At 44.0% G+C, this 21,606-nt stretch overlaps 2 protein-coding genes across 2 annotated transcripts in view; both read right to left on the bottom strand.

Moving 5' to 3' along the window:
- LOC146982298 (NACHT, LRR and PYD domains-containing protein 12-like) overlaps positions 1–21,606 on the bottom strand; it is a 182,929-nt gene that overhangs the window by 129,130 nt on the left and 32,193 nt on the right. The gene's annotated exons all lie outside the window — the stretch shown is intronic.
- LOC146982299 (uncharacterized) lies at positions 6,705–8,996 on the bottom strand. Its single transcript, XM_085783303.1, has one exon. The coding sequence runs from the start codon at positions 8,730–8,732 to the stop codon at positions 7,200–7,202; it is 1,533 nt and encodes a 510-aa protein (XP_085639429.1). The 5' UTR covers positions 8,733–8,996; the 3' UTR covers positions 6,705–7,199.

Here is a 21,606-nt window from a genome sequence, read left to right as displayed (position 1 = left end):
ACATCATTTGTCACAGATTATTTAGAAGAAGAGTTTTTTTGTTTTTAGGACATGTCCTGCTCAAGATGCATCAAAATCTAAATATAGAAACACAGAAAATAATCTATTTTAATTTAATGTTTTTATAAGTTCACTTTAATCCACTGTAGGTGGATCAGATACAACAGTCAGTGAACTGACCCCAGAGTCTCCAGTCTACAGTCTGGACTCTCCAGAAAACCACTCAGATCCTTCACTCCTGAATCCTGCAGGTCGTTCCAACCCAGGTCCAGGTGTCTCAGGTGGGAGGGGTTGGACTTCAGAGCTGAGACCAGAGAAGAACAGCTGATCTCTGACAAACTGCAGCTGTACAATCTGAATAAAGAATAAAAGTAGTGAGTTGAGGACAAAGCTCCTTGTTGACAGCGTTCAGTGTCCCATCATCTGTTCAGAGCTGAAGAAGCTTCAGAAATAACAAGTTTAGAAAATCAAAGTCCAACAGCTGAAGCAACAGGAAGCAGGTTAAACAGTGACAGAGAGAAAACAGCTCATTAATATTCATGAGAAGCTGCTGCTGCTTCAACACAGACGCAGTGACTCCGCCTCTTCACCTGTCAGCTCCACCTGTGGCTCCATCCAGACAAACTCATGTTGTGCAGCCACATTTCTCAGAGACTCTGTCACTGAGCTCCTTCTCACTCCAACAGCTCATCTGCACTCATACAGTGTGCGTCATAGTGCGCGTGTGCGTAGCGTTACGCCGCTTCAATGGCCGACAAACACGGCTCCAGAGTTCAGGGCTGTTTGACAGCAACATCAAGTTGTGACAATCTTCAGAACGACGTGGTCAGCTTTCCTCTGTGGGCGTTGAAAGTGTGTGAAGCAGGTTGTTTGTGGCGAGCCCGTCCACAGCAGCTCATCACTCAGCTTCTGTGCTGCTGCTCTGCTCTGCTAACACACTGACTGTGTTCAACAGCTCACACAAGCCCACGTTCAAGAAGCTCAGCTGTCACTTTGAGCTGCTTCTGACTCCTGCCCTCAGCCAAGCACTGAGTCAACACTCTGAGCCTGAGCCACCACATGAAGCAACAACCTTCAGCCCATCTTGGTGAGCCTCCAAACAAACCAGCTGAGCCTCTGCAGCTGCTTCATGTCAGCAGCAACAAGACCAACACTAGCAGCTCTGCTCTCACCTGTCTCACCTTGATTCTCAGCATTCACAGTCATTGACAGGAAGTGGCTGCAGTGTGTGCCGTGCTCTTCACTTCCTGCTTCACACTCCAGCCTCTCCCAGCCAGTTGAGCTACCAGGGAGCAGACTTTAGCTGCCAACAGTTCCCTACAGCCAGCCTCCACTGGAGCGCAGCTTTCCAGCCTCCTCTGCCTCTGCTGCCAGCTCTGTGGATCTCAGCTGCTTCCTCTCATGCTTCCTCCCATGGTTCTGTCAGCTCCACAACATCCACCAGCTGCTGTGTTTCTGACCACAACTCAACATCTGCTCTCAGATCAGTGCTGCACGTTGGTTCAACAACAAGTGTCTGAGTTGAAAACAACAGTTGTAGAAGCTGAGCTCGTTCTCTGCTGCTCTGCATCACAAACACTACGACTGCTCTCACCTTCTTCTCTCTGGACTCATCTCAACTGTTTTCTCTCTTCAGCTTCTTGAGAAAAATCCTCACACACAAATCCTGACATGTATGAACCAATGAGAAGCTGAAGCTTCAAACAACTACAACAGCTCCAGTCAGTGAACTCACCTCAGAGTCTCCAGTCTACAGTTTGGACTCTCCAGTCCAGCACACAGAAGCTTCACTGATGAATCACCCAGGTTGTTCTCACTCAGGTTCAGGTGTCTCAGGTGGGAGGGGCTGGACTTCAGAGCTGAGGCAACGATTTCACAGTGAATCTCTGAGAGGTCACACCAACCAAGTCTGTGATTAGAGAAGAAACAAAAATGTGTGAGAGTAAAATCAGACAATTAGTACTAAACACACACAACATGTCATCATGTGATCAACATGTGCTCTTCACACTCTGGTTCAGTTCATCTTCTCTCTTTGTGTTGGACATGTGTGACGGGGTCAGTTTTAGTGTTGTATGTTTTGATTCTTTGTTTTCTTGCTGTGATTTAAGTTTATAGAACATGTTAAGTTTTGTTATATTGCATGTTGTGTTTTGTAAATTCTATAGAGTTATTTGAGATTACTTTGAATTGGTGTTTCTTTTTTTACAAGCTGACCTTGAACGTCACACAGCCAGCAGACTAATCACCGCAACAAGCCGCAGCTGGTGGCATGCGCAGGTATAACCTTTTTATTTAGGCAGCGGCAGTGAAGCAGGAGAGGACGCCAGGCAGAGAACCAGCCGGATCACCAGGAGACCACCATCGTTAAAGACCCTCAGACCTGAAGTGCAGCAGCCTGTATCTGTTCGGCGTAACAACTCCAGCCTGGGTGCATGACGTAAAGTTATCACCCAGGACAAGCGTGAGTGTTATTTTCCCAGTTGAGTTGCAGACACTAAGAAGGCCGGCTGCAGGGCCAGGCGAGAGGAGGGAGTGGGAGTGTGGACAGGTGTGTCGACAGAGGACTGGTGGCTGTGTTCTGCGTCTCTAGGCGGAGTGCTGGACCCGAGGGGACCCGCGTGGCCATAGATGGAAGAAGACGGCCGGAGTTGAGAGGGAAGCATCGTGGGATACTAGAGGGGTGTTGTTGCGATATACCCCTCTCCCGGTTAAAGACCCACTCCCATGAAAATTGTGTTTTTTGAGCTTTTCACATGTTCCTGTGGCATTTTTCTTGTGTTAGAGCACATATCAGCAGAAAAGGAAGTGCAAAATTGCATTTCTGAGTTTTTCTGCCTTCAAACTGCTGTGAACCAATGGCAGACGCAAACTGGCAGTTTCAGGGAGACTGGAGTTGAGGGTGTCACAGCTCCAGGGGAGGGCACTAGTGCTACAAGCTCCCGCCCCGCTCTGCATCTGGCTCAGAGGTGAACGGCTTGCCAGCTCGGTGTAGCTGTCAAGGTATAACAGGTATAGCTCACCTGGTAGAGCAGCTTGCACTGTGTGCAAGGACTATGTTCCAGTCTGGGATCAAATCCCAGTGTGGAGTTTTACGCTAAACGCGCTGAATCTGTAATTGTACAATGTCCAGCTGTCAGCAAGCGGGGGGTGGGGTGCGAGGAGGTGGCTGGGCGGGTGCAGAGCAGCGCAGTCTCCGCCCACCCTCCAGAGGTGAATTGCTAATGTGCATGGCTAATGAGCTGCTTTTAAAATGGCCGAAAAGGGTCGCGGGAGTGGGACTTTAAGTACCTCTCTATTGCCTATTTTAAGCTTTGGATTTTATTGGGATTTTAAACCGTGGGAATTTCCCCTTTTAAACTTCGGAACCCTGTTCTTGACCACTCGTTGTTTCCTTTGTCCCTTTCAAAGGCCTCATCCCCTCCCCATCACCTCTGAAGATTGAGATCAGCATCTGGTCCTGAGAAGGATTCCTCCGGGACTATCTGAATCCGGGCAAAGAGACTTTGGACTGTTTACAATAAACCTTGGTGAACTTTTCATTTTTTTACTGTGGTTTTTAACTCTGCTCGAATCTGATTTTAAAAGAACCTGTGCCAAATAGTTAGAGTCCTGGGCTCTTCAACTCAGGTGGCGTTGTCGGCAACACTTTTAACTAAATTATTATTTTTAGTTCGAACATCGCCACGTGACACATGAAACAATAATCCTCATCAGGGCTGGGCTGGAAAAACCCATTCAGATTCAGATCCACCTCCTCTTGAATCCTCCAACATCCATTCATCAAAGCCCAGATGGATGTTTAATCCAGGCTCCTGTGCCGACACAGGTAGATGTGGTCAGGTGAGCTCAGGTGTAGAGCTGCAGGTGTCACCTGAACAACGCTCACACACACTGATTTTCTCCAAACATGAAATGAAGTTGTAGGGGAGGAAATATTCATCAATATTTAACAATATCTCCCCAATACGTGTCTTGTCTTTCCGGTGTTAAGATGAGATTTTCAAAATAAAGTAAATACTCGTTTAATCTGACTCCATTTAAAAATAACTTTACTCTTAAATATTAGTGGAATTAAAAGTTAATCAATCATTTAAAATATAAACACTTTAAGAATCAATTCTATTGTTAAGAAAACAGGAATCAATCTTAGTTCAGTGATGGATTATTAAAACCACTCAGTGACCTTCTTAACATAGAAGAATAGCCTTGATGCCTGGGTTGAAGTATTCAGAGGTATAAGAACATGATACTCAATCTTGTCTGTCCAACTCAGAGGTTAAGGGTGTGAATAGTGTCCAGTGAAACTTACCATATAACTAAGATCTTTTTAGACTAACTTAGTTCAGGGATGGCAGATATAGACTTAAACTATTCAGTGACCTTCTTAACATAGAAGAACAGCCCAGACACCTAGGTTGAGATATTCAGAGGTCATAAAATATAACTCAATGGTTAAAGGACATGATACTCAATCTTTTCTATTCAACTCAGAGGTTAAGGGTATGAATGTTACCAAATGAAACTTACCATATAACTAAAGACCAAATAAATATCCAATAACAGATTCTTAATTATTTAGAACAAAGTCTCAATAAGGCAATATCAGAAATGAAGGTTTAACATTCCAGTTTATTGTGATGTACAAAATGAACAAACTATAGCAAATAGTAACAATACTTAAGAAACAGATAATGCAACACACTCAATGTGTGGGAGCTCTGGTAAGCAGATCAACTCGAAGTGAGGTTCTTGCTCTTTCCCTTAAATACCCAACCAGAACAGAAACACTTCTAATTCACATAACAATTGGGACTTTGCATAGAGAGTCCCAATTGATCATCAGGGGTCTTGACAATAAGTCACCTAGATCCTTTCACTTCTCGCACTGAGACCAACAGAGTGAATCAAGTAAACAGAAGGTGTTACATTTTAGAGTGATGAGAAACAGTTCCCAAATGATGAGGTTTGAGCCTAGGTGGTTGATTAGTTTACAGATAATCAAAAAGGCAGAGAATGGTGACATTCAGTCTAGAGAAAACTTAGACAACATTTCAGGGTGGGTGTCTGACTGTCTTACAGTTTCCCCCCTTTGGCCCCTGAGAGCCATCTGGGAAATGCAAACAAAATAAAAAATAAACACAGAACAAAACGATAGGGGTCAACTTGAAAATTGACAGTTCATACCCACACTCATAATTCTATTATTTCAGTCTTTGTAAATCTGGCAGTTGCAAGGGGCTGAGTACGAAAGCAGAGTGCGTTGCTTTGCGGAGGGAACGGAGGGCGCATCGGATGTAGCAACACTGGATTAGAGTGGCAATGAATATGATTGAGCTGGCAATTACACATCCTTTGAACACCCAATCCACCAAGTGTATGCATACTGTGCTGAGCGTGTAGATGATCTGGACAGGTCAAACCCCGTAGGGAAGAGTTCATTTTACTGGTAACACACCACTGTGTGTATGACATCTGGATGGCTTCTGAGTATCCATGTAGAGACGGGACGTTGATGAGCTTGGAATCATTTGAAAGGTTTGAGGGTGTTACAAGTACAGATTATATAACTGTATTTCATGACAACATGTGCGAGAAGTAAACAAGGTCTCAATGTTTCTTAATGTCATATACCCCATGATGTGGTCCCATTGTATCATCTGATTCTTCACCACACTGCCTATTGCGCATATGGTGGTGGAATTTGGAAAAAACCTGTTCTGGGTGAATAAGTGGAAAAGTGACAAAGAACCCAAAACATACAGTACATTCATTGTTATTATACATCATTAAAGTAGAGAACAGTTCTGAATAATTGATATCTTTATCAATTAAATTGTTTAGGACATGCCTAGGGGTCTTTACAGACAGGTTAGTCTTTTGGAAAGAAATTAAAATTAAATGAAAAACAAACTGTGTGTGAGATTATGGAGATTTGGAAAATAACTCATATAACTGGCTCTGTTATGAGTGGGGAGATGGGTAGATCTCTCTCTACAGTGAATGTTGAAATTTATCATTTGGTTCCGGTGCTAATCCGGGGGGTCATGTTTGTGATTGTTTTGGAAGAAGTGTGATGTTGGATGTACATGGCCCCTTAGAACATTTCCATATCCATCTCCTGTGCAGTTGTGAATAAGTGGGACTTGATGGCCTAGTTGTGTGCAGGTTGTTCTGAATAGTTTCCTGACATCAGGAGTCCCTGGGATGGCAATGGAAAATGTGTGAGATGGTTGTTTCGGTCTGATCATATTTAGAAGGGTGCTCCAAACAGAGGGATAATTTGGTTCCCTGAGACCAGTGCCACAATTCTTGCAAGCTGGCTTGGCATCAACCCATTTTGTACCCCCCTTTTGGCACTGGTGAGTGGACCATTGAAATCCATCTGTGACATTTCTTTGGTTTTTGGGTGGTTTAGGCATCTGTAAGACTGGTGTGGTACAAACACGTCCTTTAGGTTCAGTGGACGCTTTTTTATTCTCATTAGTCCAGTCTTTGATGTCAGAGGACTTTAACGTGCCTTTTGACAATGTACCCAGGGGTGTTACAGTACTGGCAAAGTGTGGGATCCACTCGTGGAGATAGTTCGAAGTTCCTTTCACTTTTTGAAGCGAGTTTAGCATGTGAGATTTGGACATGCCTGTAATACATTTGCACGAATCTTCAGTCAAAACTTGGGGTGGTGGATTTCCCTCAATACTCACTTCAAAGTCAGGAAGGTCACAATCATGTTCATGATTGACCCACATGTCACTGTGTTTATCAATTAGCTGTTGTGCTGGGTCAGGGGTGGTGATGGACATAATGCTTGCACAGTTTCTGACAGAATTTTTCTTAGCTGTTTTCTCTGTGATGATCTCAATCTGTTTTTCCAAACAGTTGATGACAAAGCCATGCTTTTCCATTATGTCCATGCCCAAAACTGTACCCTCGCTGTTTCCAGGTAAATACCAGAACGGCTCGGTTAACACTACTGCGCCTAAATCAAGTCGGACTGGTTTTGTAAGTGTCGCTGTCATTAAAGTGTCACCTATTCCTTTGATTTGAATGGTTTCATTTGTGAGAGGTAGTGGGATGTTTGTGCAGGAGCAAGCAGCACCGGTGTCAATTAAAATGTCAACTAATCGGCCTCCAAGATTAGATTTTACTTTTACACGGTTACCACTCGAAACAATGCTCCCAATGGAGGCCACGCATCCCTATTTTTGTTCCTTCATTTTTTCTAGAGCAGCTAGGACGTCTGCGTAAGGGCCACTCACATCTGTGTCTCTCATGTTAGTAGTTTCTGTGTGATCTCGCAGAGATGTACCAGTTACTTTTCTGAATTTGGGTCTTGACTGTGGGGCACCATGTAGTTTGAAACAACGTTCTATTTTATGGCCTGGACGACGACAATAGTCACAAATGATGACATTATTTTCTCCTTCAGCTACCCATTGAGTTGCGGCTACGGGGCACAGTTTTAGAGTTTCTGACCTCTGTTCTATTTTTGTGGCCCATTCAACGAGTGCGTTGAATGTGTTGTGGGGTGGGTCCCCACCCAGAGCTAACGCATTCTGAACGTGTGGTCCAGCATTGTTGCGCAGCATTTGTAAGAGGATTTCATGGTTACGGTTGCAATCTTCCACCCCACTGTATTCTCTGAAGGCTACCCACATACGCTCTGCAAATGCCTCAAATGTTTCTTTATTTGATTGTTTAAGTTCAAGGATTCTGTGCCACTCGGCCTGTGGTGGTCCTCTCATCTGAAGTAAAACCTCTTTTAGACGGCCATAGATGTCGTTATTGGTTTCTCCGAGCTGTCTCTCAAGAATTGTTCCAGATCTGAGTTCTTGGGGGATTTTAGAATGCAACTCGTCTGGAATGGTGAGCAAGACTATTTGCCACACATCTCGGGGTTCTAGGTTGTAAACAGAAGCCTGAAGCATTAGTTTGTCCCAATAACTTTGAAAGGGCCCGCGGCGAGGCATGATGCCGACTACTTCTTTGTGTCTTGAACATTCTTCGCATGATAATGCTCGAGTAATGGTAGTGATGTCATTGTTTGCGTTTCTTACTGTTTTCATTACAGATATTTTTACAGATTTCTTGGGAATTTTGTCTGTTTTGAGACAAGTCTTCATTTGGCTTTGAGTGGAGCTAAAGTGTTTAAACTTAGCATTACAAAGAGGGCCGTCGTCTTGATCATAGTACTCTATGCCTTTGGAGCTAATGACAGCCTCTTTAATAGCTGCCACTGGAAAACCAACATCGCCACAGTAGTCTTCCAGTGTGGAAGTGTAGCATTTGTCTAAGTTTAATTTTTGTTTTAGCCGTTTAATTTCTGCCTCCATTGTTTCGCTCTGTCTTGCCCAGCTGATTTTTTCATAATGGAATGCGTCAATTTTTGCTCTTAGGTTTTTTATTTCTTCTGATTGAAGTCTTTTTGAACTTTGGATGTTCTCCAAAGTACGTTCTCCCTCTGCTATCATCTTTAAATCATTGCGTCGGAGCAAATATAAAATCGCTGCAGGGAGATCGCGAAATTTACTTTTAGATTTTAATGCGACGCCTTTTGTTGAATACCAGTGAAGAATTTCACTGTTTTCCCATTTTAAACTTACGCCAAGATCGCGCAGACGGACTAAAGTCTCATAGACTTGCAAACCAACTGTGTCCATTATCTGTTCATCTATTTCTACACTCGAACATCCCTGTCCTAGTGAGTTGTGAGTTGAAACCTTTCCCCCCATCGGATTTCTACGGTCTCCGATCTATCAGTGGATATGTCGATCCGTTCTATACCATGTGTCTATATGTGATGTGAATTCAAACTTTCCCTGAATCTTTTGTCACAGCTGTAAATTTGCACTTACCACAGAAGCTGTCTGTAGACACAAAGGAATTCAAACCTCATTGTTTGATCCGCCGGAATTGACTTCTCTCGCCTTTCTGCTTGCTGCAATCACGAGATCACGTCGGGGTCACCAAACTGTAGGGGAGGAAATATTCATCAATATTTAACAATATCTCCCCAATACGTGTCTTGTCTTTCCGGTGTTAAGATGAGATTTTCAAAATAAAGTAAATACTCGTTTAATCTGACTCCATTTAAAAATAACTTTACTCTTAAATATTGGTGGAATTAAAAGTTAATCAATCATTTAAAATATAAACACTTTAAGAATCAATTCTATTGTTAAGAAAACAGGAATCAATCTTAGTTCAGTGATGGATTATTAAAACCACTCAGTGACCTTCTTAACATAGAAGAATAGCCTTGATGCCTGGGTTGAAGTATTCAGAGGTATAAGAACATGATACTCAATCTTGTCTGTCCAACTCAGAGGTTAAGGGTGTGAATAGTGTCCAGTGAAACTTACCATATAACTAAGATCTTTTTAGACTAACTTAGTTCAGGGATGGCAGATATAGACTTAAACTATTCAGTGACCTTCTTAACATAGAAGAACAGCCCAGACACCTAGGTTGAGATATTCAGAGGTCATAAAATATAACTCAATGGTTAAAGGACATGATACTCAATCTTTTCTATTCAACTCAGAGGTTAAGGGTATGAATGTTACCAAATGAAACTTACCATATAACTAAAGACCAAATAAATATCCAATAACAGATTCTTAATTATTTAGAACAAAGTCTCAATAAGGCAATATCAGAAATGAAGGTTTAACATTCCAGTTTATTGTGATGTACAAAATGAACAAACTATAGCAAATAGTAACAATACTTAAGAAACAGATAATGCAACACACTCAATGTGTGGGAGCTCTGGTAAGCAGATCAACTCGAAGTGAGGTTCTTGCTCTTTCCCTTAAATACCCAACCAGAACAGAAACACTTCTAATTCACATAACAATTGGGACTTTGCATAGAGAGTCCCAATTGATCATCAGGGGTCTTGACAATAAGTCACCTAGATCCTTTCACTTCTCGCACTGAGACCAACAGAGTGAATCAAGTAAACAGAAGGTGTTACATTTTAGAGTGATGAGAAACAGTTCCCAAATGATGAGGTTTGAGCCTAGGTGGTTGATTAGTTTACAGATAATCAAAAAGGCAGAGAATGGTGACATTCAGTCTAGAGAAAACTTAGACAACATTTCAGGGTGGGTGTCTGACTGTCTTACAAAGTCAAAGAAAATCAAGGTGAAATGTAGAAACATCTTTAGTCAGAAGATCTGACCACTAGGGGCGGTGCGTGGCGCAGTGGGTAGAGCGGCCGCCCCATGTAGAGGCTACAGTCCTCGCCGCAGGCGTCCCCGGTTCGAATCCCGCATCGGGCAGACCTTTCCTGCGTGTCATTCCCCCTCTCTCTGCCTCCCCATTTCCTGTCTATCTCTACTGTCATCACTATCAAATAAAGGCAAAAAAGCCGAAAAATATACTTTAAAAAAAAAAAAAAAGAAGATCTGACCACTAAAGTGTGTCCTGCACAGATCTAATCCACACTAAGGACACGCTGCAGGTTGTCATGGTGACATTTAAGGTGGACTGATTGATTTCCATGGGTCACTGAGCAGCACACAAGAAAACATTCCACCTTAAAAGTGTGTGAGAGCTGGCGGCTGCACAGTGACTGAGATGGTTGATGAGTAAAAAGAGAGAGAAGCTGCTTTGATCGTCCTTCACTCTTCTGACAGTTTGTGTGTCTGTGCTGATGATGGACACACAAACATGACACAGTCAGTCTGTTACACTGGAGCTGCAGCTGCTTCGGCTTCACAACCAGCCACAACTGAACCAGCAGGTGAAGCACAGGTGTGTTAGCGTACACAAACACACAACATTAGCAGCACACACACAGCAGCCTCTAGACTCCAAGTGAACAAGTGTCCAGTCAGGTAGAAACTGTGTGGAGCTGAATGGAAGCAGATCTATGTGCAGGATGTGAAGAAGCAGCTGTGACTGTTGACACACAGTGGAGCTGCTGCTGCTGCTGCATCTGCTATCTGTTACCATGACGATTCCACTGTTGCTCATGTTCAATAGAAAGTGCATTAATGGAACTGCTTTGGCTCCATTCATCATGTCAACATTCATGGTTTTAATAATGCAACAATTTACAGCATCAGTTCTCTGAGCGTCTCATTCATGTCCAAGTCAAACTGGAGTTGGGACTGAAATCTAAAACACAATCATGATGTTGAATCAGGAATCAAAGTGAATCAGAGATCAGATGGATTCAGGTGATCAGTGATCAATACCCAGCCCTGACCCTCATCACTCTGTCAGACCTGCACATTGTTCATGTCCATCTTTGTTGGACTTTAATCTTCAGCTTGAAGCTCAAACTGAAACATCTGCATGTTTAAAACTCACAGTGTTAAAACATCTGGAGAAACAACACAACTGACCTGAAACTGTGTGTGTGTGTGTGTGTGTGTGTGTGTGTGTGTGTGTGTGTGTGTGTGTGTGTGTGTGTGTGTGTGTGTGTGTGTGTGTGTGTGTGTGTGTGTGTTATTGATCATGTCTGGACTCACTCAGCCTTCCTGCAGTTCCTCACAGCTGGGATCAGTCTCCGTCGTCCCTGATCTGATGTCTTGTACTTCTTCAGGTCCAACTCGTCCAGAACCTGCTCTGACATCTGCAGCATGTAGGCCAGAGCTGAACACTGGATCTCAGAGAGTTCCTTCTCTGATCTGTTCTCTGACTCCAGGAACTGTTGGATCTCCTGATGAACTGACTGGTCCTTCATCTCCGTCAGACAGTGGAAGATGTTGATGCTTCTGTCTGGAGAGATTTCATCACAGTTCATCTTCTTCAGGTTGTTGATGGTTCTCTGGATGGTTTCTGGACTGTTGTCTGTCTGACCCAGCAGACCTCCTAACAGCCTCTGGTTGGACTCCAGAGAGATGCCATGAAGGAAGCGAACAAACAGGTCCAGGTGACCGTTTCTACTGCCGAGGGATTTCTGCATGGCTCTCTGCAGGAAGTTAACCAGGGGTCTTGCATTAAGTCCAAAAAAATTCAGAATCTTCTCAGACAAAGACTTCTGTTTTGGTTTCATCTCTGTCTCTTTGTAGTCTTCTCTCAGGAACTTCTCCAGGGCCTTTGTGTTCCTGTTGGTGAAACAGTGGAACATGTAGACTGCAGCCAGAAACTCCTGAACACTCAGATGAACAAAGCAGTAGACTGTTTTCTGGAAGATCACACTCTCTCTTTTGAAGATCTCAGTACAGAGTCCTGAGTTCACCAAGGCCTCTGTGACATCCAGACCACACTGCTCCAGGTCTTCTTGGTAGAACATGATGTTTCCTTCCTCCAGCTGTTCAAACGCCAGCCTCCCCAGCTTCAGAAGAACTTCCCTGTCGGCCTCCGTCAGCTCCTGTGGACTCGTCTCATGTCCTTCACCGTACTTGTTCTTCTTCCTGTTTGTCTGGACCAGCAGGAAGTGTGAGAACAGGTCAGTCGTGGTCTTGGGCAGCTCTCCTCTCTGGTCTGTGGTCAACATGTGCTCCAGAACTGTAGCACTGATCCAGCAGAAGACTGGGACTTGACACATGATGTGGAGGGTCCTGGACGTCTGGATGTGTGAGATGATTCTTCTGGACAGATCTTCATCACTGGACCTCCTCCTGAAGTACTCCTCCATCTGGGCGTCAGTGAAGCCTCGGACCTCTGTTACCCTGTCAACACATGTAGGAGGGATCTGATTGGCTGCTGCAGGTCTGGAGGTGATCCAGACCAGAGCCGAGGGAAGCAGATTCCCCTGGATGAGGTTTGTCAGCAGCACGTTGACTGATGACGTCTGTGTGACATCAGACACAACCTCCCTGTTGTTGAAGTCCAGTGACAGTCGGCTTTCATCCAGGCCGTCAAAGATGAAGAGAAGTTTACAGACAGCCAGCTGCTCTGCTGTGACCTTCTGTAATGTTGGATGGAAAACATGGAGCAGCCTGAGAAGACTCAACCGCTGATCTCTGATCAGGTTCAGCTCCCTGAACGAAAGCAGAACCAGCAGACTGACATCTTGGTTCTCCAAGCCCTCGGCCCAGTCCAGAGTGAACTTCTGCACCGAGAAGGTTTTTCCAACGCCAGCGACGCCGTTTGTCAGAACCACTCTGATGGGACTCTGTTGGACAGGTGAGACTGTAGAGACGTCCTCTCTCTGTTCGACAGGTGAGACCGTGGAGACGTCCTCTCTCTGTTCGACAGGTGAGACCGTGGAGACGTCCCCTCTCTGTTGGACAGGTGAGACCGTAGAGACGCTCTCTCTCTGTTGGACAGGTGAGACCGTAGAGACGTCCTCTCTCTGTTGGACAGGTGAGACCGTAGAGACGTCCTCTCTCTGTTGGACAGGTGAGACCGTAGAGACGCTCTCTCTCTGTTGGACAGGTGAGACCGTAGAGACGTCCTCTCTCTGTTGGACGGGTGAGACCGTAGAGACGTCCTCTCTCTGTTGGACGGGTGAGACCGTAGAGACGTGTCTCTGGTGGACAGGTGAGACCGTAGAGACGTCCTCTCTCTGTTGGACAGGTGAGACCGGAGAGACGTCCTCTCTCCGTTGGACAGGTAAGTCTTTAAAGATGTCGTTGCACTTGATTGGAGTGTCCTGGAGGGTCTTCTTCTTGGACGTTGTCTCCAGCTGTCTCACCTCATGTTGGGTATTAACCTCTTCACTCTGTCCCTCTGTGATGTAGAGCTCAGTGTAGATCCTGTTGAGGAGGGTTCCACTTCCTGTTCCCTCAGTTCCTTCAGTCACTCGTTCACATCTGCTCCTCAGACTGATCTTATGTTGATCTAAAACCTCCTGCAGACCACGATCTGCTGAGAGACAAGAGACAGAGTCAGACTGAAGACAGAGAGTCTGACAATCTGATCAGATTATTTTCATCAGCTACAGAAAAACTACAGACAACAAAGAGAAGGTTTGAATCATCATCTTAAATGTCAGTGCTGTGTGATGGAACAATGACTCTGGAGAAAACAACAGGTCCTGGTTTCACTAATGACCACATCAGCAGACAGATGTTCAGTCTCACTTTGTCCACAGCTGCTCTGATTGGCTGTCTGCAGCTCACCTCTGGTTCTGGGTCTTTGTCCATGATCCTTCAGGACGTCAGAGACACCACTCCTCTTCCTCCTGTCAAGACATTTCTGGATCAACAACATGTCACAGTCTCAGCTCCACATCTCTGATCTGTCTGATGGATCTGGTTCCTGGTTTCTCTCTGACTCAGGCTTCAACCTTCACTGACTCCATTTACTGCATTTAGTCCCTTCACTGAAGCATCTTGTTTCCTGACTCATTAGACATCAAATCCAGATGCTGCTGCTCAGACAGTGTCTACAGTGAAGCTCTGACATGTGAAACTCATCATTCAGGCTGTAAAATGATCCTGCAAACTGCTGTAAACTCTGTTAGAAACCAGCTCATCAACGTTCACCAAACCACCTGGAATCAGCCACGTCTTTAAAGCTCATGTTGATCAGCTGCAGGAAGAACATGGAGGAGGAACAAGTCCAGATGTTCTTTCATCAGATCAGTTCAGAAGAAACATGAAGAGACCTGAGCAGTTAGTATGAAGACACTGATCAACCACAAGAACCAGTTCCTGTTGACTCACAGTCACTATGAGCTGCAGGACCTCAACACACTCAACACTGGTAAAGAGGCTGGAGCAGGTCTCTTACCGGGAGTCTGAACGTCCAAGACCAGGTTCAGGTTCAGGACTGAAGTCTGGAGGTTCTTCTTTGGACCAGTCACTCTTCACAGACCAGCAGGAGGGTCCAGGTCCAGGTCCAAGACTGAAGTCTGGAGGTTGAAATTTGGATCCGTCACTCTTCACAGACCAGCAGGAGGGTCCAGGTCCAGGTCCAAGACTGAAGTTTAGAGGTTGAAATTTGGATCCGTCACTCTTCACAGACCAGCAGGAGGGTCCAGGTCCAGGTCCAAGACTGAAGTTTAGAGGTTGAAATTTGGATCCGTCACTCTTCACAGACCAGCAGGAGGGTCCAGGCCGAGGTCCAGGTCCAGGTCCAGGTCCAAGACTGAAGTTTAGAGGTTGAAATTTGGATCCGTCACTCTTCACAGACCAGCAGGAGGGTCCAGGTCCAGATTCAGGACTGAATTCTGGAACAATTCCTTTGGACCGGTCACTCCTCAGAGACTGACAGATGGATCCTGGAGACTCTGGTCCGTCCTCCTCTTCCTCCACATTAACACTCATCTTCAGGACTTCAGTCAGTCTGAGAGGGAAACCAGAAACACTGACTGAACTGAACACACACACACACATTAACAGAATACACGGTATAATGAACTCCTTCTGGTCGTAATATTCAGTTCGTCACAACTGGCTGAGACAACAGGGAATAGCTGTCCTCCTGCTGTCCCCCCTTTAGTCTCAGTGTCTCTGTGTGGACACAAGTTCACTCTGACTCTTCTTCCCTCCACACTTCACAGGGACTGAGACTCACAGACTTTAACGGTGAATAATAATAATAAAGTTGTTTAATACTCACCTAATGCAGCTTCTCTCTTACTCCTTCATGCCATCTAAAAATGGCGTCTGAACTAAATACTTTTGGCCCAATTCCAACCCGGCCCCTCATGGACTCACTCACTTGGAGCAGAACCAATTCTAATATTAGAAATTCTCTGCTTAGAGGTGCGTTCACGGGAAGTATGTGAGTTTGTGAGGGCTGTTCCACTGTCAGATCAGTGAGTCAGTGAATGAGCCCTTACTGCCCCCTTACCTTAAGGGGGCTTTCCAACCTACCTCGTTTGGTCCGGACTTTCGGACTTTCCAGATAGTTCGGATCAAATTGACAGGTGTGAAAGCTCCCCCGGACCACGGTCCGGACTAAAGACAGAGTCTTTGGTCCAGCCTCAGGAGGTGGTCTCGGTCCGGACTATCCTGGACCAAGGTCCGCTGCTGCGTAGTGTGAAAGCATTTTTTTGGAAGGTTCGAACTATGAGACCAAATACAGGAAATAACGTCAGATGCGCTCGTGCCGAAAAAATTAAATAAACAGGAAAAAACAAGGAAAGAGGAGCCGCGGCAACACTTGGGGAGTGGAGGAGATCATATTATATCCAGATTTAGTCAGAGGGATGGGTGTGTCAGTATAGGCTACACTTGTACGTTTACACAGAATTAAACAGTAGAGTGTTTAATATAAATCCCCAAACGATAGGCCTACATGCAAGCCTATTTTTTTTTATATCATGACCCTAATATATATTTTTTCGAAAAAAGTATGAAAAAGACGGATCAGCGGGTGACACCAAACAACGTCTGCCCCAGCAAGTCAGAGCTTTTATTTCTCTCACACTCACACACACAAGTGACCTGGAGAGATGCAGCCGCATCTGACAGGAGGACCGCACGTGTGCGCATAGCGTGTGTGTGTGTTCCCCTTCACTACACAAAACAGCTGATCGCTGCTGCTCTCATCAATGAGAGCATTTCGCCACGGCACAATCCTCTTTTTTTCTCTCTTTTCATCAGCTCTAAACTCACTCCTCTGCACCGCGATTACAAACCACAGCGTGTTTTCCAGCAGTAGGCTATATATATATATATATTTTTTTTTTACATTATTTTTATTTTATTTTTTTCAGAGCACTTTCTATGCGCTAACGTCAGACGCGCGCTCATCCGCCATGACGTCGGTAGATCCTTTAGTCCGCTGTCATAATAGCAGTGTGAACGCGAACTTTACTGGACTATATGGAAACAATGTAACAAAAAAAAAAAAATTAAGTCCGGACCTTGGTCCGGACTATTAGCTGTGAAAGCGCCCTTAGTCAGCACCGATGCTGACTTTGGGTAAAGTCAAATACAGGGGATGCCGTCAGAATGCGAGTGTTAAAAAAATTTTAAAAAAGTAAATTAACACATGTAGTCAGAGAGAGCTCCGCCGGTCTCCTATTGTTAATGGACAGGAGCAAAAAAAACAAGTTTACTGTCAGTATTAATGTGTGCAATTTGTGATGATTGATGATAATTTGATCAGATCTGATCCAGGAACATTTAGTTTGGAGTCCGTCCCCCTCACACACCTTGTGCGTATTCTACGTAAGTAGTAGAGTAAACAACATTTTGTTGTCAAGGTAACATGTCGTGAGAGTGGGTAAGTGCTGTTCCATTCATGTTTACAGCATCTGGGCCCTCACACACTCTCACACTCTGTCACTTAGAGCTGACGTCACTTTGATGAGTTTGATGAGGGAAACCAAGAAATCCCATGAGCCTTCGTAGCGTAGCTCTGAGCAGCTCACGGCTCTGCTCCGCTGTTCTAAAAATAGCTTGCACCGACAATTAAAGCAGAAGTAAGTGGTCCGGTCGTTTTCGCCAATGCTGCGTTCCAGGCAGGCTTTTGAAATCGTAAATTACAGCTTCAAGTCACAACTTACGACTTTGTAGCGTTTCAGGCAACCCACTCGTGTTTTTCCGACCTGTTTTACCGGTGAAAGTCACTATAACGGCCACTCGTAACTTCCGACCGGTGAACTCGTACCAGATCGAACTGGTACCACTTCACGGTCGGAAAAATACGAGTTTCCTTGAACGCACCATAACAGTCCTCGTCCCTACGTCGCCACATTCACGGCGTTCCTTGGCTGCAGACACAGCCCTGCATGCCGTTCTCTCTCCTCATTGGATAAAAACTGTAGGATACGATAAATGTTTTCTCCTGGGCTCAGAGCAGAGCAGAGTGACTGACAGACCCGTGTTTCAGACCAAACACTCTATAGAAGTGATTGCTGTCGGAAGATATAACTATTTAAGACTTATATTAACCCAAATATATCACTTACTTCTGCTTTAAAGATAATGAACCTACTACTATGACTATAGGGATTATGGCAACAGGCCAATTTGACAAAATGTTGAACTATCCCTTTAAGTCAGTGAGGGTTCAGGGTTCGAGTCTTTATAGCCAAACCCTGATTAACCCCTTGATGGCCAAAATACCAATAAAAATAATGTAAGCCCCGATTTAGTTACTACAAATAGTCATCACAGCTTCTTTATTATTGTGAAGACAAACAACACGAGACACATGTGGTGTTAACAAGAATAAAAGACAAACAAAACAAAAACATACAAGAAAATACAGAATAGCAGGTGCAACGAATGTGGAACGTAAAGACAAGATCACGATGAATCACGCAAAAGAGATAAAGAAAAATACATAAAAAACAATGATAAATAATGATAACATAAGAATAATAGTAAATACATAATAATAAAGGGGTAATATTGATAAACATAGCGAGTAATAGAAGTAATAGAGTGATGAGAGGTTTCATGTGTGAGAGAGGAGAAAACAAGTTTGTTTTTTTTTGTTTTTTTTAAAGGAGATAATAGCCTGGTAATATTAACAATAATAATAGTTACTATAATAACAGTAAACAAATGACAAAAAAGAGAGAGAAAGAAGTAAACGAGAGAGAGAGAGAGGAATAAACAAACCAACAACAACAAAGCTTCTTAGCGCTCCTGTTCCTTGGTTATCTCCATAAACAATAGGTGGTGTGTAGCTGAGTCAGTATTTAGATTTAATGTGTTTTTAAGTTGATATTATCTATGTGAACTTCAGCTAAAACTAAAATCCACTCCACATATTATTCAGACCAGTGGTAAATATGTTAACCAGCTAAACTGTTGTTGCTGCAGCAGTTTGGTTCAGAGAACGATGGTTCCTGGTTCCAGCTGTTGTTGCAGGTGGGGCGTTAATTAGCGGTGCACCCCCCAAAACGCGCCAAAACGTCGCTGCTGCTGGAAGAGCCGAGACACACGGTGAAACTCTCTCCGTTATTTGTAGATAATATGCTCTTAAAGTCCTTACTTACCATGAATATCACACACACACTGAGTGATGAGGTCGCAGCCATGTTTAAAGTGTGTGTGACTGTGTGTTGTTTTTCTTTGTTCACGGTGAGACGAGGATTTAACGATCTCATCTCATTAGCATACATGTGTTTGTGTTGTGGCTTTGTTCTGTGTGTTTAAAGTTCATCTGCTGTGGATCCAACTGAAACTGCCACTATAGACACAGTCGGCAAGCAAGGAAACGTCACTTCCGGTTAGGGCCGTGGGGGAAAACAAACCGTGTCCCCCATACACACTCATGCAAAAACGCGGCATTTTAAACCTTTGTCAAAGGCTTTTTCGCCGTCCTGTCTTAGTTTTAATCACATGTATATGCTGACAGAGAGCTATATTTTTAGAAACTCATCACGATCTGGGTCGATTGTTGTCCGTACATTTAAAAATATTAGGTATTTCACAGTCAGTCATATTTGTCTTCCCCCACGGCTCTGACGCTCTCTTAGTCGCCGCCGGCCGGCTCTAGACACTCGTAGACACTGCCTGAGTTATTGTGTATTATTTTGCACCGCAAATAAATTCAAAAACCACAACCTGAACTTTTATATCGGAACTTCGCTCATCTTCTCCAAACGTGTAACGCTCTGACCGGAAGTGAAAGTTGCCGACCCTGCTGACTCGGTGTAGGCTATGGCTGTGAAAACTTTATATTTTAAGATGTACGGACAGCAATCGACCCAGATCGTGATGAGTTTTCTAATATATAGCTCTTTGTCAGCATATACATGTGATTAAAACTAAGACAGGACGGCGAACAAGCGTTTGACAAAGGTTTAAAATGCCGCCTTTTTGCATGAGTGTGTATGGGGAAAACGGTTTGTTTTCCCCCACGGCCCTAACCGGAAGTGACGTTTCCTTGCTTGCCGACTGTGTCTATACGATCTCATGTCTACAGAAATATCTGATTGATTAGTGAACATTCAGTTTGAAACTGGAAACTACAGCTGCATCTCAATAAATCTGAATATCATGGAAAAGTCCATTTACAGTAGTTCAAGTCAAATAACCACAACCAAGTATTGAGTGCATATAGATGGACAAACTTTTCACAAGGCCAATATTTCTGTATTAAAAAAGCTTCTTCTTTTTTTTTTTTAAATAAATCTTTTGTAATATTCAATTTTTTTTAGAAACTGAATTTTATGTCCTCATAAAACGTAAGCCATAATGGATTTATATAAAGTGTTAGCTTCACTTTTTGAATTGAATTACTGACATAAATAAACTTTTCCATGATAATTTATTGAGTTGCACCTGTATAAATCTTATTGATTAGTGAATATTCAGTTTGAAATTGGAAACTACAGCTGCATCTCAATAAATCAGAATATCATGGAAAAGTCCGTTTACAGTAGTTCAAGTCAAATAAACAAAACCAAGTATTGAGTGCATATAGATCAGGGGTGCTCATTACGTCGATCGCGATCGACCGCATGTGGGTCGATCCCGTGATGAAGAACAAAAAAAAAAAAAAAAAACTCAAAATAAAAACAACGACGAAGAACAAAACATTAAAAGTAAACTCAAAAGAAAAAAGACAAAGAAAAAAACTGCATCATCACTATGGCAACAACAATAACACACTGTGGGTCGGGGGTCAGACGGGTCGCGGGTCACTGCATGTGCGCAGCAAACCGCGGTAGAAATTCTCTGACCGCGGCTACTGCTAAAACTCCGGTGAGCTAATTAATTAGCCTTCCAATGTTTTGTGCTCCGACACAGCATAAACATGAGTGGGGCGGCTGGACCAAGCAAGAAGTCAAAAACCTACCATTTCCACACGGAATGGGAGGAGGACTTTTTTTTCACAATGTCATTTTCGAAGTGTGTTTGCCTAATCTGCCGAGCTCACATCGCTGTTCAGAAGAGGGGAAACGTGGAGCGGCACTTTCGGACTGTTCATAAAACATACGAGACGGATTTTCCTCCGAAAAGCGAGCTGAGAAAGAGAAAGGTGAAAGAACTGAAAACACTGTTGTCTGGACAGCAGGCATTTTTCACACAACCAACCTCAAAAGCGAGGGCCGCCGCAGAAGCATCATTCCGGGTGAGTCACACCATTATTAGGCAAGGCAAGGCAAGGCAATTTTATTTGTATAGCCCGTTTTTACAAACAGTTTGTCTCAAAGGGCTTTACATGGCATCGTAACAACATCCTCTGTCCTTAGACCCTCACATCGACTGAGGAAAAACTCCATGGAAACCCTTTTAACAGGGAAAAATCGGAGAAACCTCAGGGTGAGCAACAGAGGAGGGATCCCTCACCCAGGACGGACAGACGTGCAATAGATGTTGTTACAGACAATTACGCACAAGAAGTCCTTCCAAGACGGAGAAATAATGAAAGAGGCATTCGTTGCCGCAGCTGACTCATTGTTTCGGGACTTTAAAAATAAGTCAGAAATATTATCTTCAATCAAAGCTCTCCAGCTATCAAGAGCCACAGTGACAAGGCGCTGTGAAGCCATGGCTGGAGATTTGACGCAGCAGCTCAGGAAAGACATAATGGACTGCGAGTGTTTCTCACTGCAATTGGACGAGTCCACAGACGTAAGCGATACAGCCCAGCTGTGCATCTTTATTCGGATGGTTTTTGCGGACATGACAACAAAAGAGGAGCTGTTAACATTACTGCCCATGAAAGAGCACACACGGGGACAGGACATTTTTCAGTCTTTCAAAAACTTTATTGAAAAAACACAGCTCCCAGTGTGCAAGTTGGTGTCAATCACAACCGACGGTGCGCCCGCCATGGTCGGCC

Source organism: Trachurus japonicus, chromosome 8 (assembly GCF_045865225.1).
Source record: "Trachurus japonicus isolate A0001 chromosome 8, Traja_1.0".
Taxonomy (NCBI): domain Eukaryota; kingdom Metazoa; phylum Chordata; class Actinopteri; order Carangiformes; family Carangidae; genus Trachurus; species Trachurus japonicus.
Note: the sequence above shows the minus strand (reverse complement) of the source record. Positions and strands in the feature narration are given on the sequence as shown.